This window comes from Diabrotica virgifera, chromosome 2 (assembly GCF_917563875.1).
Source record: "Diabrotica virgifera virgifera chromosome 2, PGI_DIABVI_V3a".
Lineage (NCBI taxonomy): Eukaryota > Metazoa > Arthropoda > Insecta > Coleoptera > Chrysomelidae > Diabrotica > Diabrotica virgifera.
The window spans coordinates 232,454,250-232,481,464 of record NC_065444.1 but is presented as its reverse complement, the minus strand read 5'-3'; the positions used below and the strand labels follow the sequence as shown (position 1 = coordinate 232,481,464).

General features: G+C 31.2%; 1 protein-coding gene across 2 annotated transcripts in view; it reads left to right on the top strand.

Moving 5' to 3' along the window:
* Window positions 1-27,215, top strand: part of LOC126880485 (latrophilin-like protein LAT-2) — a 620,828-nt gene that overhangs the window by 428,778 nt on the left and 164,835 nt on the right. For both annotated transcript variants that reach the window (XM_050644360.1, XM_050644361.1), the window contains exon 3: window positions 24,595-24,714. In XM_050644360.1, coding sequence (XP_050500317.1) covers window positions 24,595-24,714 — 120 coding nt within the window. The remainder of the gene's footprint in view (window positions 1-24,594; window positions 24,715-27,215) is intronic.

The window sequence follows — 27,215 nt, the reverse complement described above, 5'->3', positions numbered from 1 at the left end:
ATGTCATTCATAGTAATATTATATAATCCTTCTCTTCTACAGGCACCAGATCTTCCCAATATCATTGCGACCTACAAATTATGAAAAAATCTTCATTAGAGTATTTCTTTTTCCTAAACTAGCTTATATTACCTTGTGAACTAGAATTTCTTCATCCGGTGCTTCCATCAGAAATTTTTCAAATTGCTCCCGTGTAAAAATGCTCGCTTTCTTAGGCCTATAGCCAACATTTTTTCTCTTCAAATACGCGATCAAAGTTGAAAACTTGGAAATATCAATGCCATCATAAAGAAAAACGGTGGATTTAATCATTGAATATTCTACCCAGAGGCTTCCAGGAGCTTTCAACTGCATATGTCTTTGAACGAAATATGCCAATAGAGTCTTTTCATCGATTCTTAAATTCTTGCCTTCGCACCATTTTTTAAAACTTTGGTAGGTATTTTGATAACGGATTTTGGATTTTTCGGGAATAATTGCGGAACACCCTTCTTACCAAGCCCGTTCAATTTCTTCAAATTCACTTTCGCTCATATTTTAATTTATAATAATCAAAATCGTACTTAAAATTATTGACAACTAAATAAAAACTCAATTCTCCATTGTTGTTATGCACCCTAGTTACTACCTAACAACCAAAGTATCTATCTTGATAAAATGAATGAAACTAGTCAATATGACGAAAATGTTTAATTTTATAATTTATAATGGTATCAATCGTGCAAAAAACGTTATAAGCATGTCGAACGTTAAGGGTAACCGATCTCAGATAATAATTGGAGTCGTCGCTCCGCTCCTCCGCCAAACATTGTCTTCGATCGGTATAAAACCCTTACCGTTCTCCATACTTTATATAATATTTCAATCTAATAGCACATAAAGCGACATCCAAAAATGTTATTCTATATCCTACCAGACTGAAAACGGTTATTGAAATTGAAATTATTGAAACGGTTATTGAAATTGAAAATGTTTATTCATTTTTAAATTAAATAAAATTTAGGGTGATTTACAAGGAAAAATTTAGGGTGACTATTAAATCATCTACTATCCAATTAAGCTCTGTGTTTGCGTGGTTAAAATCAGATTACTATTTCTACTATACTTAGATCAAAAAAATTAATCACAGGTAAGTTTTAATCAATAACATTATGTCTATCTTAATACAAATTACTCTTCGAAAGTAGGGCGTTTTTTGAATATCAGATTCGACAAATGTTTTTTAAAAAATGTACTCACAAAAAATTTCGATTAAAAATAAAATAAAAATGTCTTCCTTGCGACCCTTCGTCTTTGAGCAGGGTCACACCTGTGTTATGGCGGATGTTACATGTAATATTTCAAAGAGAACTGACGCTAGACAAATGTGTTTGTAATAAGATGTAGCACTATAATAGTAGGTATGTAGATCAAAGTCAGAATATTTAGTTTCAAATATTTCGTAACTAGTCCAGAAAGCCACTGCGCATCCGCTAGGAAAAATATTCTAATTCGGATTTTTTGCACAATCTTACTCAAAAAGGACTCCTTTTAACAAATTTGCATGTTGCCAGGACCAAAAGGTGGTCAAAAATTTTTTAAACGTTTTTTTTTTGTTTTTTTCCTAAAATATTTTTTTTTGCATGGAAAAAAGTTTTTTAGGTTTTTTGGATCATTCTAAACAGAAAAGGTCTTTAGTGACTACTCTTAAGTTAGTGTCGTCTAGAGCTAAGCTACATAATGTTACGTTATCTGAATTGTTAAAATTTATATTACATTTTTAAAATTTAATAAAGTAGTTTTATTATATATTTACATATTATTACTTTTAATTAATTTTTCGGCACTTTTAACCGACATTTGATCTGCCCAAAACCACAATATATGAAATACATTTCTAACGTATACTCACAGTTCTTTAAAAATATACCGATGCATATGGAATAGACCTATCTTCTTAAATTTAGTTTACCAAAACCAATGATTTAATTTGTACCCGTCTTTTTGTTGACTGCACATTAATGTGAACAATTTCGAATTTTACATTTAAATTTTTTGTTCAATTTTGCAACAATTTTTTTTGTTTTGTTTTTTTGCAACATTTTGCAAATAGTAAAAAGGAAAAAAATCGACTTTTCGAGAATATTATTACATTTTCTAAAACAAAATTGAATTCCCTATTCAGTGTTGGTAACCGTAGAGCTTTATCTCCTATATTTGAATTTCTAGTTCAGTTCAAATTTGACCTTTGTAAGAAACAGATGCGCAGTTAAAAATAACGAATTTTATACTCACAGTCATAATATGTAAAAACATTACCTATTCTAATTCGGAATACTAAAAGACTTTTGAAATATAATTTACACATTTGGCTAATTTTAAGTCCATTTAGTATAAAGAGGCAAATATCCCAAGTGCGTGTATTTATGTAAAAATAATGCTGCGTGTACTGACGTGTTAATACCCAAAGAAAATTGAAGAAAAATAAACGATGTCCTTAATAATTTTTAAATATTTTAATAATTTTATTAATATTTCCGACCTAATCGAGAAGGAGGATAGGTCAATTATTATTACTAAAGTCATAACAAACATTTTTGTTACGCATTTGTTAAACATTGAACACCACCTCTCACATGCAAATGTAGTTTTTCACAGATCCGCCCTGTCTATATAAAATACTTAAATAATGTTTAAAATTTATTGTTATCGGCATTATAGATAAATCTAAAAAGTTTTAAAAGCTTCTTAAAAATACAGTTTTTTCTCATTCGAGAGAAACTCGCTCTGCCGTAAGTAAGATAGTTCGTAGTTCAGCCTAATTTTATTGCCGAATTGGGGTCAGGAAAAGGGATTACAATGTCCAATTGGAGATAACGTTTAGTGGATTCCAGCAGTATTAACTTGCCACTTTGCTTAGTCAGCTCTCACTTAAAACATACAGAGACATTGGTGGTAAAAGAGAATGTAATTTTAGCTACGGGAGTCTAAGAGTTGTAATTTAGACGGTTAAAAAAGATAGAAAACTTTTACTGTAATCTCTTGTGTACTGAGGTTAGGGTAAGTATTATATAAATAAGAAAGCAGTTTCCGAAGAAAATGTATTATTGTCAGAATTATATCATTAATAGGAAAATCTAATGAGCGCTAATCACAAGAAAATAATTGACAACAGTTTGATAGCTTTTGTTGAGCTTGCTTTTGGACAGTATCGAAGCAGAAAGCAAAAGGTAAAATATAAAGTCTGTTTAGCAGTAAATGGTTGACTTCCATTAGTGCGGTCGTATAGATTATTAAATTTATTTGACTTGGCCCATTGTTAAGACCGGTCCGTAGCGATAAGCCAACGGGGTAGACAGAGCTGGTCTTTTGACAATAATTAACACTGACTAGTTTGGATTATACGCAATTAAATCAAAATTAAGAAATGAAGATTGACAATTTTTACCAGGAAACATATTTAAATTTTACCTGAAACCGGGCCTTTTATACTATTATCGGTTAACACAGGATGTTTATAGTCGGTACTAATTGAAGTCAACCATTTAGTTCTAAACAAACTTTAATATTCATTTTTTCGGATATCGGTGATGTGACAATACCTCCTAACTGCTTTTTCATGAATTTTGTAAGAGAGATTTCAAACTTTTTTATGGCCACCTCCTATTTTCATATGATATTTTGTAACTTGTTTTGTAGTGAATTCAACTTTTTATTTACTAAAAAACATGTTAAAACTTACATAACATGGAAACAGGAAATGACCCTAAAAAAGTTTGAAGTGTCTCTTACAAAATTCATGAAAAAGCAGATAGGAGGGGTATTGTCATATCACCGACGATATACCATTTTTACAAAATTTCTGATGTAATATTTTGTTTATACAGGATTAAGCCACAATTGTTTTTAATAAAAATTACATTTCTAACTAATGTATATTGTTTCTGATTTCCACTCCGCAAATCGTAAAAAAAAAGAATATTTTAAAAATTTTTATGAAAATGACCAACAAAATTGTTACTGTTACTGCCACTGCAATTTTTTATAAGGGCGATAATTGGGTAGATCTTAAAATTATAGCAGAATAAGACTACCAAATTATAAAAACATGGTTGCAAATAAACAAACTCACATTAAGTTATGAAAAAACTAAATATATACCTTTTGCAATACAGAGAGAGTCTGTAATTTGAAATAAATTCAATATCTCAAATACTAATTGTTTTTTTGAAAATGCTTATACCCGTCAATTAGTATTTCAAATTGTCCTTTTTGACATACAATAACAATGTATACAGGATGCCCCAATTGAGAGATATGACATCATCGTTGATTTTCTTAAATGGCAACACTGTCATCCTGATAGCTATTTTGATAGGGCGTGTAAAGTTATACATAATTGCAAAATATAAAATTTTTATTCTCTGCCATTTACAAGATAATAGGAAATAACAAAGGCTGTAATTTGGAATAAATTCAATAATTAAAACACTAATGGTTTTTTTTTTGAAAAATCCTCAGACCCGTCGATTAGTATTTCAAATTGTCATTTTTGACATACAATAATAGTGTATACAGGGTGTCCCAATTTAGAGATATGACGTCATCGTTGATTTTCTCAAATGGTAACACTGTCATTTTTATAGCTATTTTGATAGGGTGTGTAAAGTTATACAAAACTGCAAAATTTCAAATTTTTATTTTCTACCATTTTAAAAATATCAAAGTTATGAAAAACAAGTTATCAAATAACAGTAGTTGAATTTAATTATTTCAATTAAGCAAATACTCAAAATGTTGCCCTCAATTATTGTTAAATTGTCAATGGGCAACGTTATGAGCATTTGCTTAATTGAAATAATTAAATTCAATTATTATTTGATTACATACTTATTTTTCATAACTTTATTATTTTTATTATCTTGTAAATGGTAGGGAATAAAAATTTAAAATTTTGCAGTTGTGTATAACTTTACACACCCTATCAAAATAGCTATCAAAATGACAGTGTTGTCATTTAAGTAAATCAACGATAACGTCATATCTCTCAATTGGGACAGCATGTATACATTATTATTGTATGTCAAAAATAACAATTAGAAAAACTAATCGACAGGTCTGAGCATTTTTCAAAAAAACAATTGGTAGTTGAGATATTGAATTTATTCCAAATTACAGACTCTCTCTGTATATAAAAATTCTCTGCCAACTTTTAATTCATTAAAAATAAATAAAAAACCATATAATGATAATCGATAGAATCCGAAACAACCAACCGGAGATAAGAGACTTGGCAGGTTACGAAGTGGTCAGACAATTTAATTAGTTAGTAGGGTGGGCCGATTTTTCGAAATTACTAAAATGGTAAAATGTAATTGAAAAAAAGTTGAAGTGTATAAAAACAAAATTTTTGATATTAAATATTAATAAAAAAAAATTATTTTGAACTGCCACATAAATGTCAAAAATCTAAATTTTTATATTAAAAATATTAAATTTTGCATTTTACCACATTGTTAAATAATTAAAATTAAAAGTTTTTTTACAATAAAGTTTTTGTATATTTTTAATATTTCAACTGCCACAAGGACATTATGTTAAAACTAAATTAGGCGATCATTACGTCAAGCGACGCCACTGACTTGGCTAAGTATTCTTTCATTTGGGAATGAATCAGTTTTCGACTAACAACCACGGAATACAATCGTATTAGTCGTCGTATCTCTTGATCGTTTACGTCGTAATATAAGTTTGTTTATATGTTTATGTTTACCGATAAAATGGCGCGTAACACCAGAAGTGAGCTAAAGTGTCCTATATTTGGAGCGTCCAATAATATAAACGCAACAGTTTTACCAACATATGAAGATATGAACACTTACTTCAACTATGTTGAACATGAATTAATACCGATTGCAACAAATCCACAACAAACCGCAACTTAGACAAGTCAAATTGTAGCAAAGAAAATTCAGGAAATTTGGAGTCGTGCTTCAATTCCAACCGTTCAGCAGTGCAGTATTATAAAGCGAATAACAAGTTATCGTCTTAAAATTAGAAATTTACTAAAACCTTATAAACAACGCAGTGGTGTTGCAAGTTATAAAAAACAGTTAAATGATTTCAGAACACAATCCAAAGTACTATTTGATGTGGCTGCTTGTAAATGTCTAGATTTAAATAATTGTTCTTGCGATAAGGTATTTAAAGTGCCAGCAGCCGAACGACCATTTTTAGAAGACCAAAGGACTCAAAGACGAATGGTAATTGGTGCCATAGATATAACAATGTCCAAAAAGTTACAGAACCGAGAGGAGAGAAATTTATTGCAAATTCAAAAACAATTAAATGAGAATGTTGTTCACTTACCGAAAAATCGATCTCGGCAGAAAAGAATAGCGACGGAAACACTTACACATGAATCGATCAGCTCTGCAGAAACTTCTACTGTGCAGCAAAAATCATTAGCTTCCTACAATGTGTTACAATTACCTGTGCTTGCAAGAACACTCGATCGTTTTGGTATTTCTGATCGAGCTGGTGCTGCAGTCGCTTCAGCAGTACTACAAGACGTCGGTATTATAAATATGGAAGATAATAGCAACATTATAGGTAAGAACAAAATTAGTCGTGCTAGAACAAAAAAACGTGCCCTTCTTGAAATGGACGATTCTTCACAGTTACGTGGCTTTTTTTTCGATGGTCGCAAGGATAATACGTTAAAAATGGAAGATAATCGTCGAAAGTTAATTCTAGAAGAACATATTACAATCTTAAAAATGCCTGAGTCGACTTATCTGGCGCATATTACTCCTGATTCTGGTACTGCTGTGAACATTTTAAAGAGCATTTTAAAATATTTTGATGACTCTGACGTATCCACAGATGTCTTAAGAGTAATAGGTTGTGATGGGACGAATGTTAATGTTGGAAAGTTTAATGGTGTTATTGTGCAATTAGAAAAACATTTAAATCGCCCGTTGCAGTGGCTTATTTGCTAGCTGCACTGTAATGAATTACCTTTGCGACACCTTATGAATTTCCTTGATGGTAGTACAACTGGACCTCGTCACTTCAACGGACCTATAGGACAAGCACTCATTGGATGTGAAAATCTACCTGTTGTTAAGTTCAGTGTAATTGAATCATATGTACAGGAGAATGTGGATAGGTCTGATTTAAGTACAGATCAACAATATCTTCTTGACATGTGTGTTGCAATCTCAGAGGGAAGTATTGGCAACAAACTTTCTAAACGGTGCCCAGGTAAAATAGTGCATTCCCGCTGGTTAACATTGGCTAAGCGTATACTACGTTTATATGTTTCCAATGTGGTTCCATCAGATAATTTGATTACCTTAGTAACCTTTATTTTAAAAGTGTATGCTCCAGTATGGTTCCTTATAAAAACCAGACCGTCCTGCCTACATGGAGCCTTTAATTTTTGGAAAATGATTCAGTTATCTAGGTATTTACCACAACCCCTAAAGGATGTAATGGATCCAGTTCTATTGCGAAATAGTTTTTTTGCACATCCAGAAAATATGCTACTTGGAATGTTAGGAGATCCAAGAAAACATATTAGAGAGCTTTCTCCGCGCCGTATTTTTAAAGTTCGAACAAGTAACATAAATCAGCGACTACGAACATTTGAGGTACCACCTGTGCTTAATATGAACGCTATGGATTATATCGATATCATAAATTGGAGTACAGTACCCTTAACTGAACCACCATTAACAATTGGAAGCTCGAATGAAACTTTACAGGAAATTGTGGTTAATCCGGAGACATCAGCACTGTTATCGGAGCTTGAGTTATATCCGTCTCACACGCAAGCCGTGGAATGCATGATTAGACTTGTGACAGAAGCTTCAGCAAAATTTGTGGTGCTGATAGCAGAGATGGTTTGATCAGAACCAAACTGAAATCACACCGAATTATGCCTTCTTTTAGGTCAAAAAAAGATTATAAGTTGTAAGAACAGTTGTTTGTTTAATTTAAGCATAAAATTTATTTTTAATGATTGAAAGATTTTTTTTTTAAATATTAATGTAAATTACGTTGTGGCAGTTAAAATATTAAAAATAAAAGCATGAATAATTAACAACATTTGTTTCATTCTATGTATTATAACATTTTCGGATATGCAAGTTGTAAAACTAGTAAAATTTTAAATTCAAAATTTTAGTGACATTGTGGCAGTTCAAAACAACAAAATATGAAAAAATTTATTTTTACAAAAACAATTGTTTTCCTACTCCACATGTTTTTTGGATTGCAAAATCTGAAATTAAAATATTTTTGAATTCAAAATTTTAGTGACCTTGTGGCAGTTCAAAACAGCAAAATATGAAAAAATTTATTTTTACAAAAAAATTGTTTTCTTACTCCACATGTTTATTTGGATTGCAAAATCTGAAATTAAAATATTTTTGAATTTCGTATACAAATCGGCCTACCCTATTACTTAGGCTCCGTTATTACTAACAGTGTAGGATGGGAAGACGAGATTGGTAGGCGCATCATAATGGCCAGATCGGCAACAGCCAAACTCACAAAAATATGGAAGAATACTGACATTACAAAAAACACAAAATTACGCCTTGTTCGAGCGTTCATATTTCCTATCGCCACCTACGCTTCAGAGACTTGGATCATCAAAAAAGCAGATGCAAAACGTATAATGGCATTTGAAATGTGGGTCTACCGGAGAATGTTGCGCATACCATGGACCGCACATCGCACAAATAATTCAATATTAGCCGAACTTAACATAAAAACTAGACTCAGCACAACTATCAACCAAAATATACTGAGATATTTTGGACATAAAACTAGAAGAAAGGAAGGCATGGAACGAATGATAGTTGAAGGCAACGTAGAGGGCAGAAGATCCAGAGGAAGATCTCCATTACGATGGTCGGACCAAATAAGGGACATGACTGGTTACTCGTTTTTCGAAGCAAAACAACACGCACAGGAGAGAGAGGATTGGATATAAATAGTCAAACGACTTACATGACGCCACTACATCCTTACGAAGGATAACAGATAGAGGAGGAGAAGGAAATAAAAAACAGCAAATATTTAAAGCAGAGTACATAAAATATTTATTAGTCATAATTGACAGGCACCTTAAATGGGACTTACAAATAAAAAATATAAGAAAAATACGAGGACTGCTATCAAAATTCCGCTATTTAAAAGAGTTTTTGGATGTTGAACAGCTTAAAATACTTTACCTGTCTCTAGTACAATCTCATCTTGTATATGGGATTTTAGGATGGGGTAGAGTAGCTGATTGCCATCTAGTGACCCTTCAAAATACTCAGAAATGGTTTCTTAAACTAATATATGGAAAACGAAAAACATATCCCTCAGACCAACTTTTTCATGAAACTCAGGTTCTTGATGTTCGGCAATTGTACTGCTTAGAGCTACTTAAAAATATTTATAAAGATAAAATTCCTCTTAAAGTAAAAGTGTCAAATTATGAAACAAGAAGAAAATTGAATGTCGAATGTCTTCACACTTTAAAAACAATCACGCAACGGTCAATTAAATATTTTGCTCCAAGAATATACAACCAACTGCCCATAAATTTTAAAAATGTCAAAACATTTTATTTGTATAAAAAATTAGTTACTGCTTGGGTAAAAGAAAAAAGGGAGTTGTTTAACAATTTAATAAATTTAAATTATACTAGATAAAAAAACATAGAAATTATATTAGAAACTGTAGAAATAAAATAATGATTTGTAAAAAAACAATAAACATTAACCTGTCAATATTAGATAGAATAAGTCAACAAGCATGTTTATGCTTTTAAGACTTTTTTACGTTTATTTTAGTGTAAGTAAACTGAAATTGTAAATTATTGGCATAACTATTGATTTGAATAAACGTATATTATTATGCAGTGTTTTATATTATTATGTTTTCCTGTGATTTGTTTGGGTTTTTTTAGTTTGTATATAATGTCCATTTGTGACCAATCCTTGAGTTATCTCCTAATAATGACTTTTGACAATAACTACAGTTATTGCGTTGCTCTTAGTTGCTGGTAATATTATCGATATAATATTTATTGTCTATTAGAGCTTTGATAGCGTTGAGTTAATCTTTACTAACATTCGCTTTTGGTTTTGCGTTTTTCTCCAGTTCTTTTTTGTACATTACCCTTTATTCTTTCCTTTTGTGTCTTGGTAGTGCTTAACAAATATTTTCAGGTTCTATGATGGATTAAACCATCTTATTAATATATTGACAACTGTTTTGGTGTTTCCGATGTGTCTTATTAGGCTACTGTATTTGTTGTTACTTGTAAATCATAACTTAATTAATTGGTTTGGTCAGATTTTCACGTATTCAAGATTCTCCTGTTAACTTTTCACATTTCCGCACACCTTTTTTCCAAAATTGCAGGAGTACCAGTATTAAATAAGTATCTATTTAATACTAGTCCAAGTAATGAAGCTTAAAATAGGACAAAACCTCGCAATTTTTACATAATGGATCGATTTGCTTGAAAATTTGCAAATAAGTAGTAGATAGTCCAAAGATCAAAATCTATATGATGCCGAAAGGCGCTTTTACCATAGGGGTGGTTGCCCCCCATGTCGGGGGTGGACATTTTTAGTATATTTTGACCGCAAAATTTGGTAAAAACATTCATTCTAAGCAAAAAACCTTCTATACATTTTTTTGACAAAATTAATAGTTTTCGATTTATTCGCTATCGAAAGTGTTAATTTTATATCGAAAAAATCAATGTTTTAATCAGTTTTTTGCAAATAGCTAAAAAAATTTTCGTTTTATCCAAACAACTTTGCTTAACAAAAATGTACCTTGTGAAAAAATCAACAAAGCCGTTTTTTTTTATTTTCTTTAAGACCAACAGTAATCGAGCTTTACTTTATTATATATTAGCTCTTCTTCGTCAAATGCTAAATATTGTAGTATCAAAGTCAAAAGACGGGAAAACTATACATTTTTCGAGGATAAAATATTTAAACTAATTTGAAGTATTTAAAAATATCTATCTCCAGAAATAAAAAACAAGTCTGTACCTAAAAAATTAAGAGGCTTATAATGAAAAGAATGTCGGTCCCTATTTTTTTTTTCCAGCGAAAAAGTGATCGGAAGCAAACCCCTAATCATCATCCTAATTAAAATTTTTCGTTGAACTTATTTGTTCTTCTTTATTTATGTATTAATAATAGGTTCTGGAAGTTGAATCGGCTTAAAATAATTAGTTTAAAAAAAAAATGAAGTCAAAAGCGAATAACGAATTTTTGGAGTTTGGTAAAAAATTTCCTTTTCTTCAGAATAGAAAGATTAGCATCAGAGATAAGAAAAAACGTTTAAATATGAAATTGTAGCTTCTTTATTTCACAAGAACCTGTTTTGCAAAAATTATTTGTGCGGTAAAATTGAGTGAGCTATTGACAATTAAAACTGGCAATAACATGCAAAAGCCATCTTTACCAACCCTTTCAAAGTCACCACTTTTTACGACTGAGGCTTTTAAAAGGATTTAATATTAATAGCCTTATAGACCTTGTAAAAACCTACAAAATTCTTTTACACCAAGCTTTCTAAGGTAAAAATTAAAAAGGTTACGTTTAAAAAATCAATATATTTTTTTGAAAAAAAAAGAAGAAACCCAATTGGGAGCGTAATAATGTAAGTTAGCGGTGTTTTTAGTAATTAGCCTTATTCATTCTCCTTTATTTATGTATTATTAATATATTCTAGAAGTTTGACTGGCTTGGAATGATTAGTTTAAAAAAAACTGGAGTTAAAAGCGAATAACGAATTTTTGTAGTTTGGTAAAAAATGCCATTTTCTTCAGAATAGAAAGATTAGCATCAGATATACGAAAAAATATTTTTATTATGAAACTGTAGGTTATTTAACTACCAAGAACTTGATTTCAAAAATTTTTTTCTACAGCAAAAATTGAGTGAATGGTAAATGAGTATATAGGTATCGAAAAACATTGATTTTTTCGATATAAAGCTAACACTTTCAATAGCGAATAAATCGAAAAGTATTAATTTTACCAAAAAAACGTATAGAACATTTTTTGCTTAGAATGAATGTTTTTATCAACTTTTGCGGTCGAAATATAATAAAAAATTTCCACCCACGAGATGCGGTGGCAACCACCCCCATGGCAAAAGCGCCTTTCGGCATCATATACATTTTGATCCTTGGACTATCTCTACGTATGGACTACGTATTCTCAAATTTTCAAGCAAATCGATCCATTCTGTAAAAATTGCAAGGTGAAAAGCTTCCGTTCCTGAACTATATGTAGAAATAAATGTTCAAATAATACATTGTTGCAAAGCCGATTAGTAGACCTTTCAAATAAGGTATCCGTGACCACGGTTTGTATTTAAAAAAATGGTAATTAGTCCAATTAATGAAGCTTGAAATAGGACAAAACCTCGCAATTTTTACAGAATGGATCGATTTGCTTGAAAATTTGAGAATAAGTAGTGAATAGTCCAAGGATCAAAATCTATATGATGCCGGAAGGCGCCTTTACCATGGGGGTGGTTGCCACCCCATCTCTCTGGTGGAAATTTTTTATTATATTTTGACCACAAAAATTGGTAAAAACATTCATTCTAAGCAAAAAACGTTCTATACATTTTTTTAATAAAATTAATAGTTTTCGATTTATTCACTATCGAAAGTGTTAGTTTTATATCGAAAAAATTAATGTTTTTAATAAGTTTTCTGCTAATATCTCCAAAAGTTGTAGTTTTATCAAAACAACTTTACTTAACAAAAATGTACCTTTTAAAAAAATAAACAAAACAGTTGTTTTATATTTTCTTTAAGGCCAAGAGCAATCGAGCTATATTTTATTATATCCTAGCTCTTCTTCGTCAAATGTTAAATATTGTAGTTTCGAAGTCAAAAGACAGGAAAACTATGCATTTTTCGAAGATAACTTGTTCAAACTAATTTAAAGTATTTAAAAATATCTATCTTCAGAAATAGAAAAAAAGTCTAGCTCAAAAATTAAGTGACTTATAATGAAAATAAAATCAGTTCCTATTTTTTTCAACGAAAAAGTAATCGGAAGCAACCTCCTAATCACCACCCTAATTAAAATTAGTCATTGACCTTATTTGGTCTTCTTTATTTATATATTATTAATAGGTTCTAGAAGTTTGATAGGCTTAGAATGACTAGATTTAAAAAATGGAGTTAAAAGCAGATAACGAATTTTTGTAGTTTGGAAAAAAATGCCCTTTTCTTCAGAATAGAAAGATTAGCATCAAAGATACGAAAAAATGTTTAAAAATGAAATTGTAGCTTATTTAATTCTCAAGAACGTGGTTTGCAATTACGGCAAAAATTGAGTGAGATGTTAACAATTAAAACTTTTAATAACATGCAAAACCACCTTTACCAACCCTTTCAAAGTCACCTCTTTTTGTAACTGAGGGTTTTAAAAAGATTTAATATTATTAGACTTGTAGACCTTGTAAAAACCTACAAAATTCTTTTTTATCAAACTTTCTAAGATTAAAAATAAAAAAGTTACCGTAAAAAAATCAATATATTTTTTTGAAAAAAAAAAAGAGAGATATCCAATTGGAAGCATAATAATGTAAGTTAGCGATGTTTTTAGTCTTTGGTCTTATTTATTCTTCTTTATTTATGTATTATTAATAGATTCTAAAAGTTTGACTTGCTTAGAATGATTAGTTTTTAAAAAACTGGAGTTAAAAGCGAATAACGAATTTTTGTAGCTTGGTAAAAAATGCCATTTTCTTCAGAATAGAAAGATTAGCGTCAGATATACGAAAAAATGTTTAAATATGAAATTGTAGGTTATTTAATTTTTAAGAAGTTGGTTTGAAAACATTTTTTCTACGGTAAAGATTTAATGAATCATAAATGAGTATTATCGAAAAACATTGATTTTTTCGATATAAAATTAACACTTTCGATAGCGAATAAATCTAAAACTAATCATTTTTTCAAAAAAATGGAGAGAATATTTTTTGCTTAAAATGCATGTTTTTGTCAACTTTTGCAGTCAAAATATAATAAAAAATTTCCACCCCCGAGGTGGAGTGGCAACCACCCCCATGGTAAAAGCGCCTTTCGGCATCATATAGATTTTTATCCTTGAACTATCCACTACTTATTGTCAAATTTTCAAGCAAATCGATCCATTCTGTAAAAATTGCTAGGTGAAAAGCTTTGGTTCCTGGACTAAATTGACGTGTTTTGAGTCTTTTTTAAAGTCGTCTATGTTTCTGAAATAATGAATTTATTTCATACTTTGGCGTCATACTCATACTGTATACGTATAAGCATTTATTAGCGATATATTTACTCATGAAAATCTATTTGCTACTTCATCACCATAAATAGATGCAGATTAGATAAAGCTCATGTTTAATTCGTAACACAATAAAGGCAGTAAGCTAAGTTGGAAAGAGGATCATCTTAAATTTGCATTTAAAAGCGTTTAAATGTTTTCTAAACAGATTGATTTTGTGCTACCCAAGTTTAGAGCGGCAATAAAAAAGAGTACGTGGATTAAAAGTATAAGCAATATTTATTTCAGATCGATATTATACCAAACTGTGAACAAGATACAGCAGTACCATATTTAACTAATATGTAAAAATAATATACGGAATTGTACTACATTATACGAAACGATATATGGATACCCAAGCAGTTCTTTTTTGCATGCGAATACTCTTACAATAATTGAGTAAAAATGGGAAATTTAGGAAAAATATTTACGTAGGTATATTTTTAGATTTCAAAAAATCTTTTGATAGAGTACGACTAAAATTTATATTTCAATGTTTAGGTAGACTAAGTTGGTCTGGACACGTAGGCTATTAGATTGCTCAAACACATTTACTACAATCAGACCGCTTGTATTAAGGTTTCGATTACGCATGGTGTCAGACAGGGATGCGTTATATCGCCGATGTTGTTTAATGCCTACACTAAACCAGTTTTTTACATAGCGTTAAATAGTCGCAGTAAAAGTTTTGAAATAGGTGGTGAAATATTTAATAACATCAGATACGCAGATAATACCGCCATAATGGTAGAGAGTCTAGAAGACCGTTAAACTCTTTTGAACGCTGTAAACAACGAATGTATTGAAAAGTGCTTAATATTTAATGAAAATAAAACAAAATGGATGGTGGTCGGAATAATTAGTATCGAAGACTCAGTACCCACTAAAATTAGATAACAAAATCCTGGAAAAGGTGGAACACTTTAGATATCTGGGTAGATGGATTGACTGCGGGGTTGAAGGTGACAAAAAACTTTTACCAGAATAAAACGTGCGTTCTGTATTGTGAAGTAGAAGTCTGTCGGCCACACACGCGATAATTTACGTAAGTAAATTAGCCGTAAGGCTTTGGCCACGCGTTCGATTTTTTACGGCGCCATAATTTACGGCGCTCATTGGTTTGACTACCTCCTCCACCAATTTTAGATGAAATGATTTCATCTAAAATTGGTGGAGGAGGTAGTCAAACCAATGGGTGCAAAAAATCGCCCATGTGGCCAAAGCCTTAGAGTATTGAAATGCTATATGATCCGCTTTGTTTTATCGATGTGAAACCTTGCGCTTTGGCCACACGGGCGATCTTTTACGGCGCCGTAAAAGCAGTAAGCGCCGTAAAATTACGCGGCAGTAAACGCTGTAAAAAGCATGGCCACACGTGGATGTAAATTACGGCGTGTGTCGCGAGATTTAAATACAGAGTTTTAGTCTAGACGCCAAATAGAGGTCATCGTGTCCAGATTTTCAAAAAGTGAAAACGTTATTATTATTATTAAAAATTTTTATGGATTTGATGGGAAAAGACACTCAATGGAAAAACGTGAAAAGCAGAGACCATGCCAAGGAGAAAATTGTAAAGCCAAACCACTAACATACTGCGGAAAATGAAAACAGGAATAGATAGTAAATATAAATTTTAATTCTCGTAACTGTTTTAAACTCATTCTTACATACTTTCAATATTATGATAACTATAACGCCCAGAGTCCTGTTTATAGGACTGGTTATAATTCAAAAAGTAAAATAATTTCATGAATATTTCTGTATTAAGAACAAGATTACTGATAATTATGTATAAGTAAAATTTTAAAATTTGAAAACAAAATAATTCCGGCGAAATGGGTTTAGTTAATTTTTTAACGAAAATGTAGCTCGCAGTCAAACACGCTTGTCTGACCACGCACTACGCGACGGACAATAAACTAAATTCGTCCCTTCGTTTGTGACACGACGCCAAAGATAAGCCGGTTCGATGTTGCTCCGCGATATTTTACAGCTCAGTCTGGCCATCTACTATTCTCACCGTGGGACCCATTTTCGCGCTTATTTTTACGGCTCTTATGGCGCTGTAAAAAATCGCCCATGTGGCCAAAGCCTTGACAACAAAAATAAAAAGTGTTAATCAATTAGAAGCGTTCGAGTTATGGTGTTACCCTAATAGCTCAGAATCCCGTGAACAGCACAAATACATAATAAACGTATGCCAAAAAAAAGCAAGAATCGATCAACATCATTAAAATGCGAACGGTCCACTACTTCGGCAAAGTATAAAGAGGGACAGTAGAACTACTCTCCAAAAAAATGGAAGTAAAATCAATCAACGCGCATGGCGACCGCGCAATGTTCCCAGTCGCTAGACCACCACTCTTGCATTGCTAGTCGCGTAGAAACGTACGGGTTTTAACAGGGAAAAGCCGCATCCACCACTGGTGGATTACCAAATGCGTACTGCCGGTATTAGTTCTTGAGATCAAAGTGCCGACATAGAAGAGGTTTTACTGTCCCTCTTTCTACTGCGACTTCGGTCTGCTGCTGCTTAACTATATTATATTATGGCATTTTTATAGGGCCCTGCGCCTATCCTCGTCCAGTCCCCAGTCTTCATTCACGTTTATCTATCAGGCCATGCTGTTCTTCGATCTTCCATGACCTTCCTCGTTTTTTTGAAGTTATACTTCTTTCAACACAATTAAGAGTAAAATTTCATAATTCTGCGCGCATGCGCACATAGACAGTATGTACTTAGTTGCAATGAATTGTTCAGAATTAAAAAACGGCTCCGATCTCTGGAGAGGAAACAGATAAGAGGTAGAGCATTGGACTAGAGATCGAGAGGTCGCGGGTTCAAATCCCGGACGATTCACGTTTTTTCTTTTTTAATTTTTGGTAGTTTTAATAAAAAGAATGTGTGTGACGCACAGAAAGACTTTGTACGCACGTAAGAAGTTATACTTCTATTATATGATTTCTTAAAAATAAATATACTTTAAACATTTTGTTTTATTTTTTTTAAACACCAAATTAATTTTGTGCTTACTGCTTTCAAAAAAATAAAAAAAAAGTATAGGATTGCTCCGGATTCGAACTCAAGACCTCTCCATCTCTGGCCGAGTGCTATACCAAATACGCTACGGGGACTGTGTCTGTATCGGTTTGGACGTACCTAATGACAATTCACAGTAACAAACAAACAAGGTGAAGTATAATAAATATACAATAAAATGTTTTAATAATACCCATCTTACTCCTGAGGAAGGCATATCGAAAGACACAAAAATTATAATAAATATATTTACTAAAAACACTAATATATTCTTTTCACACCTTTTCTTGCACTAATATATATTTATACATAACTTGAAGGATTTAGCAACTAAACGCCATACTGTCTGTGTGCGCATGCGCGCAGTATTATGAAATTTTACTCTCAATCGCGCCTAAAGAAGTATAACTTCAAAAAAATTTGAAAGTGGTAGGTAAGAAAGTTAGTGTAATATTGAAATAAAATGCAAATATAAACGGTTAAGTATATTATTTCGTTGAAATTATATAATAGAAGTATAACTTCTTACGTGCGTACAAAGTACACACACATTCTTTTTTTTTTTCACTCAGGTGTCTGCCAATCTGATATTAACTTCGGTAGACGATGATCTGTCAATCCCTATACATGTCCGTATCAAAAATAAATTATTTTTGCTATATTTTTTCTATGTTATTTGTTCTTTTCATTATTTGTCTAATTTTTTTGTTTGTTACATTCTGCTTGCTGTTACAGCTCAAATGGTTCGTATTAGTTTTTGACTAAGATCTTCATAACTCTTCCGCACAATCTACTGAGAGTGCTGGTAACATAGATGCAGCGATATTTCTTGCGATCTGCCTTATCCCCTTTTTTATGGATCGGTGTAATCCACTCTTCTTTCCAGATTTAAGATACATTGTCTCCGTTAAGGTATCTACTAAAAAGTTCTGTAAGACTGTTATCAAGCACTGGTGGTGTTTCCTTCTGGTCCATAGTTTCTTTTTTCTTCATGGTTTTTTTAAATTAGACGGTTAGGTCGCCTCCGAAGTTTATTTCTGGTCCATGAATTTGGTATTTTCTGGGTCTTTGTTGGAGGAGTTTTGAAGTTCTCTTGCATAGTGACTTTGAAATATATTGATGGTGGTTTGTAAGTTTGTTATATTTATCTTCTTCCTTGTTAGCTTTTTTAAATATCCAAGCCTTACTTTTGTCCCTTTTGCCTATTTTTTTGGCCTTTGGAATTTGGACTTATTTTTCATGTTTTACTTCATCAAATGCTTTTTTAACATCAACGTAAGAAATGTGCATATCCACATTCATACCCATGCATTTTGAGCTATTACATTATAAGCAAATAATTCAACAAGACTATCATCTATACCTTCTTCCAATTTTTTATTTGTACGACCATTATTATTCATAATAACAATTTGAGAGTATGACCTATTATAGATAGTCGGGGATGCCAGGTCTATTTTCACCATTTACTACTAACAAGCCAAGTTTTCGTGAGTAGCTTCATTTTGACGAGACACCCAACTTTTTTCCTTACAAAAATTTCCGTATGTGGTAGATAACAAAGATACCAGGGATAGTCCAGTCGAGTTAGACGAATAACAGGCCTAGCCTTTCATGCCGAAGTGCCCCAAATTTTATTATATATGTCCCAGTTTAAATTTAAAATCTCGACTGAATTCCGCCGTTGCGTTAGCCGTCATTTTGATTTTAAGCTGGAACCGTTTTTGCTCAATATCTCCGTCATTTTCAACTTTTCGACAAAAAGTATGAGAACTAAAATTGTTGAAAATTTTATTTTCTATAATTTATTTTATTACAATTCTTTTCGTGCGGTTGATATTTTCAGAGTTATGGTGGAAAATAATGACAGTTATTATTTTTATATAAAATCCTAGTATATTCTTATCCTTATACAGCGTGTAACGAAAATACAGGTCATAAATTTAATCACATATTCTGGGACCAAAAATAGTTTGATTGAACCTAACTTACCTTAGTACAAATGTGCATATAAAAAAAGTTACAACCCTTTGAAGTTACAAAATGAAAATCGATTTTTTCCAATATATCGAAAACTATTAAGGATTTTTATTGAAAATGGACATATGGCATTTTTATGACAGTAGCATCTTAACAAAAAATTATAGTGAAATTTGGACACCCTATAAAAATTTTATGGGGGTTTAGTTCCTTTAAACCCCCCCAAACTTGTGTGTACGTTCCAAATAAATTGTTATTGTAGTACCATTACTTAAATACAATATTTTTAAAAATTTTTTGGCTCTTAGTACTTTTTCGAAAATTCAGTTTTTATCGAGATATTTTAAATATTTGTCAAATCCACCACATATTTGTACATGGTTAAGTACGATTATGGAGACTTGTAAAAATATGAAAATTTATGTATGATCTACATTTTTAGGTATATTTTGAACCGTATTAAAAAAGAAGCTATATCTCGATAAAAGTTGCCTTCTTGAAAAAATACAAAGAGGCAAAAAATTTTCAAAACATTTTGTTTAACTAATGGTATCGCAGTAATAGTTTAATTGGAGCGTACACAAACATTTGGGGGGTTTAAAGGAACAAAACTCCCATAAAATTTTTATGTAAACATATTAAAAAAAAAGCAGCAACTCGATAAAAACTGCCTTATAGAAAAAATATTAAGAGACAAAAAAGTTTTAGAAATATTGAATTTAACTAATGGTACCACAATAATAATTTAATTTGAACGCACAGAAAAGTTTGGGGGGTTTAAGGGAACAAAACCCCCATAAAATTTTTATGGGGAGCACAAATTTCACTATAATTTTTCTTTAATCACGCCCAGATGGATGACGTCACTAGTACGATATATATGTCAAAAAATCATAATTTAAAAATTGAATAAGTTTTGTATTTTACATTTTATCTAATTATGTAAATAAAGCAGTTCAGATGGGGGTCAAAATATAGTGAATAACCCTGTACATCCATTGGGGCCGACCGACCGACTCTGTCTGATTTAATTACCTTCGTAGGAAAGCAACTTTGATACCCTCTCAGTAACCCCTGTTCTACGTTTCTCTTGACCGACCACAGTATGTTTCTCTACACAATCACCGTAATCAACTGTGAGATAACTAGCTTTAGTAAATTCAGAGAAATTGTTCAGCGCTTCCTCTTGGACTATATTATCTCCAGATAGCTGTTTCGGTCTTACGACTTCATCGGTGGAGCTGCTTGCACACCTCTGAATCAAAGCAAGCCAAACTGTCTATTTAAGTGAAATTTTAAAAATAGTTTGAAATCCACTATTATTACGCTGCAGCGACATCTCTTAAAGAAAAGGGAAAAGTCCGAGATACAAAATGCACCATTAAAATAAAAATTAAAATAATAAATAATTATTTAATTCTCAAACTTTTCTTGTTGGAACTTTTAATCACTATTTTAAATATTTAAAAATTTTTAAATGAAGAATGACGCCAGTACCGTGTCGTGCTATGATGCGGTGAGGCAGTCGCATCAGGCGGCATTACAAGGGGGCGGCATAATCAGTAAACTCAAAAAAAATTGTCAGATTGTGTAAAAAATGTCAGAATCTATAGCAAAAATGAAAAGTTACAGACAATATGACTAACAACCACATGAAAATTTAATGAAATTGCAGAAAATCTTAATATAAGTTCTGAATTTCCAGCTTAAAAAGAAAATTCGAGCCAGGGGAAAAAAGCGTTTATTTGAATACGAAAAATCTGTGGACGATCTCTTAATAGATGAAACTAAACTTAAAATAAATTTGTTCATCTATATTTGAAGTCGGCCACTCACAGTACTGCGGTGTCGTTCGACAAAATCGTCAATGATATCAATTCTGCAGTACTGCTGCAGACAGGCTGTGTGTCTGCGGTAAAATTGTACGATTTTGTTGGATGCATGGTCACACACGAACAAAATTTTTGCCGATTAGGTCGAATTCGACAAAATTGAACGACACCGCAATATCGTGAGTGGCCGGCTTTAGACATTGCTGTTAAGTGGGTAGGCGCAAAATTTGCTTGCAATGTTTTTAAATGCATTCATTTCTTTCGAATCATGAGAAAAATTTATTAGTATTTTTAAAAAATTTAAACGCAGAATAAAAGATTTCATTATTACCGAGGGCTACCGAGGGCTGAAAGTCCATGAAAACCTCTAGAATGTTTATTTGAATAAGTTAGAGGGGTGAAAAGAAAAGAGAAAATTGAATGTAATTTTTAATTTCACATATCTTATTCAAAATAAACCTTTTGTTTATTCTAAGGGACTTTCGGCCCTCGGTAATATTGGAATCTTTCAATCTGAGTTTAAATTTTTCACAAATATTTATTAGCTTTTTCAGAATTAAAAAAATGATTGCATTTAAAAAGCATTGCAAGCAAATTTGCGAATAAACTCTTAATTCTTTGAGTTATCGATTTTCGCTTCTAGAAACTCATAGTAAAAATTTTAAATTTTTATATGATGATATTTTTAAATTGAGGGAAATAGATGGTAAAACACTAAAAAAATATTGTATGAATCTTGATTCAATAGTTTCAATAGAAAAAGAATCTGATATAGGTAGAGGCAAATGATCATCTGGAAGAATTGCGTGATATATCCCAAATCAAACCATTACCATACTCCATGAAACATTTAGAGGTTTTGAACTATTTGTGCCAAAATGACACAATTTCTTTTTACCCAAATGTAGTTGTATTACTAAGAATTTTATTAACACTCCCTGTCTCGGTAGCTAGTGGGGAAAAAGTTTTTCAAAATTAAAAAGTAATAAAAACTTGGAACCAGCGTTCCGTTGGAACTTTACCAGCTGCAGACGGGGGATGTGAATTGCATAGTGTAGAATTCCTTCCCTCTCGTCTTCACTGCAGCATCCATTTGACTTGCAAATTGTAGAAGTCTTGGAGGTGTCACCAGGGAAGTGTACCAATAAGTTTTCAATTTAAAAATCTTTTAGTAATAATTTTAATATTTGCAATATTAATAATTTACTATTAGGATTGAAAACTACTTCGTCTTTCAATGCCAGATGGCGCTAGCCACCTACTATCATCACTTCAGTTGCAATGGGTGGGAAAACCTCTCGATACGAATCAGTTAAAATATGGAGAACAGTGCCTACGTTCCTTCCGATGAAGGCTCCAATAAGAGCCGAAAATCGCGGTTCAAGGGACTGGACTGCACTCCGTATTCTAATTGAAAAGTAAGATTGTTTTGCCTTCGCATTGCAACTGAATAAAAATGGTATACATTTTTATTTTAATAAAAATTATTTACGAAGCTTCATAAGACAATCAAAACTAACAAATTTAGCACTTGTTTCAATAGAGTTCTCACTAGCTGCTACACCTACATATCCCCACTAGACTACACCAATTTGATTGATGAGTTTGCCAAAATTAAAGTCAGAAGGGTACAATTATTTTTTTTTGTAAAAAATGTTACTTAATATAATGTGAATACATATTTAATTTAATTTAATTTAAGTGTTGGTAAAATAAAACCATTCGCGCACATATGGGTAGTTGTCTGAAATTTTTTATACAAAAAAATAGTACGCCACTGAGATATTTCAAATTAAAAACAATTTTTGAATTCCTCGTTCAATTTGTGACAAAATATGTGTCTTCCTTTTTTTCATATGATGCGCCGTTTTCATGCAAAACAGCATCTTAACGCTTACAAAGCATTCGATTTAAGTTTCTGCATGAATGATACAGAATCTTATCGTTTGTACGAGTTGATATTGTTTGCATGAAAACGGTGCTTAGTATGAAAAAAAGGGAAGATATATTTTTTGTCACAAATTAAACAAGATATTCAAAAAATATTTTTAATTTGAAATATCCCAGTGGCATACTATTATTTCTATAAAAAAATTCAGGCCATTGCCCGTATGCGCTCCAATGGTGGCTATAAAATTCTTAATTGTCTTAATTACCTCTTAAAATTTGTTAATGTTGTTCTGAAGCTATTTCCTTGTGGCATTTTTATAATTACGTATTTTTTTTTATGGGAAATAAGCCACAATTTTACTAAAAAATGAATTTATTTATTTATTTTTTGAAGGTAGATTAAATGTAAGACCAAATACTTACGATATCGGGATAGTATCACGAGGTTTTATCCTGGTTTTCCCTCGTGATTTACTATGGAATCTCTAACGCGAGAATTTTACTGTCATCGTTGCATTTGGTTGTCTTTTTAAAGACAGATCACACGCTATGATTTTTTTTGCGACGGATATTCTTGAGTTGGGATTGATTTCATGTAATCGAATGAACTATCTTTTAGTAAAGTCGTCCCAGGAACGCAACTCATAAATATTGGCGATATCATTTTAAAGTCTTCTACTTTAAAATGTATAATATACGTCTGAATTGCCAATATAAATGAGTCAGATTAAATAAATTATTAGAAGAATTTTTTTACTTAGCAACAACATGTTTGTTTTATTTTAATAGTATTTTGTATTTTGACAACGAAACCCGATTTGGGCTTCGAAACGTTAATAAATTCATTTTTTAGTAAAATTGTGGCTTATTTCCCATAAAAAAAAAATGCGTAATTAAAATTTGTTATACTTATTTAGAAACACCCTCTATAAGGGGCGGCATTTAGAAGACTTGCATCGTATTGAGAAGATGTACCGCACGGCTCTGAATGACGCAACTGTAAAAAATGTTGAAATGGGAGGATTAAATTAAGATAATGAAATTCGAACCATTAAGGATAAAAATAAAAGCAATCATTGTAACAATAAACGCCATACCGGTGCTCCTGGACGATTTCTCTTCATTTAATCCCTATTTTAATTATTAAAACATCGTTTTTTTTGCTCTCCTGAGAAATTTGGCTTTTTGCAGTTACGTCATTCTTATTCCGGACCGGCGAATGATGTGTGAGGTGCGGTGAACAAAAAAAAATTTGGGCGTTAATGGGTTGTAAAATTGTGGCTCAGTCCGAATAAAAATATTGAATTGCTCTAAGATGCCATAACAAAATCTCTTCAAAACAAAATAAAGTTAATAACAATTTACTTTTTCATTCAATTTAACGCTTTTTAACAGACAAATGGAAAGTGAACCTCAAATTAATTAACATTAAATAAACATCTAAAAACATCTACTCTGCTTTGTAAAAAACAAAATGGGATTAACATATCCAGTAAAAGCGACTTTTGTTTCAGATACTCATTATTCGGATGGGGTCTACCTTTCGCTCTTCTAAGTGCCAGTATTTTAATTCAATACCACGACAAGGCGGGCAAGCTCCTCGACACAGCGTCTCTAAAAGGACAAAATTGCTGGTGAGTAAATATGTTTCTATTTACCCTCTGAAAAGGGTCCCTGCTTGATGGTGATAACCACATAATTAGTTTTATGTTGACTTTGTTTACTACAAAGGCCAGGATTTCTAAGCAATCGCTACTGTTTGGAATTGCATCGAGTATTACATTTCCGATTTCAATATTTGTTTTATATTGCAATTTCATTCTGATAATTTTAATTGATTAATTATCTATTAATTCATTTTAATTCTATCAAAGTCTACAAACAATTATATTTATTATTTATTATTTATTATTTATTATTTATTATTTATTATTTATTATTTATTATTTATTATTTATTATTTATTATTTATTATTTATTATTTATTATTTATTATTTATTATTTATTATTTATTATTTATTATTTATTATTTATTATTTATTATTTATTATTTATTATTTATTATTTATTATTTATTATTTATTATTTATTATTTATTATTTATTATTTATTATTTATTATTTCAATTAAAAATGCCTAAGAAGGCACTTTTTAACAGTTTTAATTGCAAAAGATCAAATTTCAGGAAACAAAAATTAAAAGATTGCTACCTACATACATACAGTGAGTGTACATAACCGCAAAATGCATTTTTATTATTATTTTTTAAAAGCGTATAACTTTTTTTGAAGATGGCTGCAGGTCTAATTTTTTTGTTATTTTATGGATTTAATTAAAAACTATATTTTGAATTTATTCCGATTTTTCGGAATATCCTCTAGACTTAAAATTAGATCAAATCAAGGTTTTTTCATAGGTATATACTTTAAAGTAACTGAGTCTCTTGGCGCAATTAAAATGGGAGAAACACGTTTAAACCACCAAGAGTTCAAAATCCCCCCGTTTTGGGGGATTTGAATGTGTGTCTCCCATTTTTGAATGTCCTAAAGACTGAGTTGCTTCTTCAAATTATATATACCCTATAAAGAAACCTTGATGTCTAAAGTCCGTAAAAAGAAAAAAGTCCCCAAAAACCTCCTAAAGAACCAAAACCTGAAAAAACAAGAAATGTAGTTTTTGATTAAATGAACGAAATAAAAAATGCACTTGCAGCCATATAAAAAAAAATTATACTAATTAAAAAAAATAGAAATAAAAAAAAATAATAAAAAAAATTGATATGTTTTTTAAAATCCTTAACTATGCGTGTGTTTTTTTACTTCGTTAAGGCTAAAATTGCTCTAATCTTATTTTTTTAAATACATAGAACATAAAAAAAGAAAAAGTTGAATTCTGAGAGGGAGCATACTTTTGGAGGATCTTAACGAGGATGCCTTCCCTCTAACAAATTTTGGTTGTTTTTAACAAGAAGTATAAATAGTGAATCACACAATTTTTTAATTTAATTTCACATATTTATTAGCGGATAGCAAGTAACCAAAATTTTGTCCTTGAACTTCCATGCATTTATAGAGCCAGGGAGCGAATTAAATGCATGGCGAACTCTAAGTTCATAATTTTCATTCTTTATGTAGCTTCATATAAAAAAGTCTACATATGTTATGTTTGGTGGTCGAGGGGGCAACCGGAAACGATCATTGTTAGCTTACCATTTATCTTCAAGTGTCTCATCTAAAAATTGATTTACCATTTTAGTACAATAAGAAGGAGCTCGATCGTAATGAAAAATCGTTTTCTAAATAATTGTTATTTTCTATTTTTCATTTCCGGTAAGGATGTTGTTGGTTTTTCTTGACTTCGTAGCTGGTGCTGCTATTCCAAGTTATCTAGAAAACAGCAACCATACTGTATAATTTATATGGGTTCCTTCACACATTTAAGAAAACCACGAGTAAAAATGATTTAAAATATTTTTTTTGCTCCACTTCGTTTAGGACATACCCGATTTAAACACGGGCATGTGACACTGCCGGGCATTGATCATGGAAATCCACCTTTATGTGACAATTGTAATGTTCCAATAAGGGTAAGGCATGTCATTGTAGAGGTTTTACCACCAGTTAGATACTAGTTATAAAGATGAACTAACCAATTCATCAGATCAACAAGTGAAATCTTAGGAGAGAATTGTAAAATTAAACATTTGGTAAAATTCGTCAAAATCATTTTATATTAAAATTTTTTTAATATTTAAGTACATTATATCATGCGATTGTTCCTATGTCATGTCGCTATATCATGTCGCTAATGTTCCTATATCATGTCGCTAATAACCTCAAATTAGACTTCGCACACATCTTATGGAAAATATAATGTCACTCAAATTCAATAAAATTTATACGATTAGATTCATTTTAAATTAACGATTAATTCTTATCATTGCGCCAACTCTTAATTATGATTAATTACGGCGCAAATTGCAATTAAAGTTTATCGAAATCACATTTTTGGAGTCCATAAAATGTTAGTACAATCATTATTGCTCTGAGTGCTATTCATAACAGCTTAAATCCCGCTGGGCCTAAGCGGATTAGTGAAACTAATCCGCTGATTTATGGAGTACCGAAAATCTGG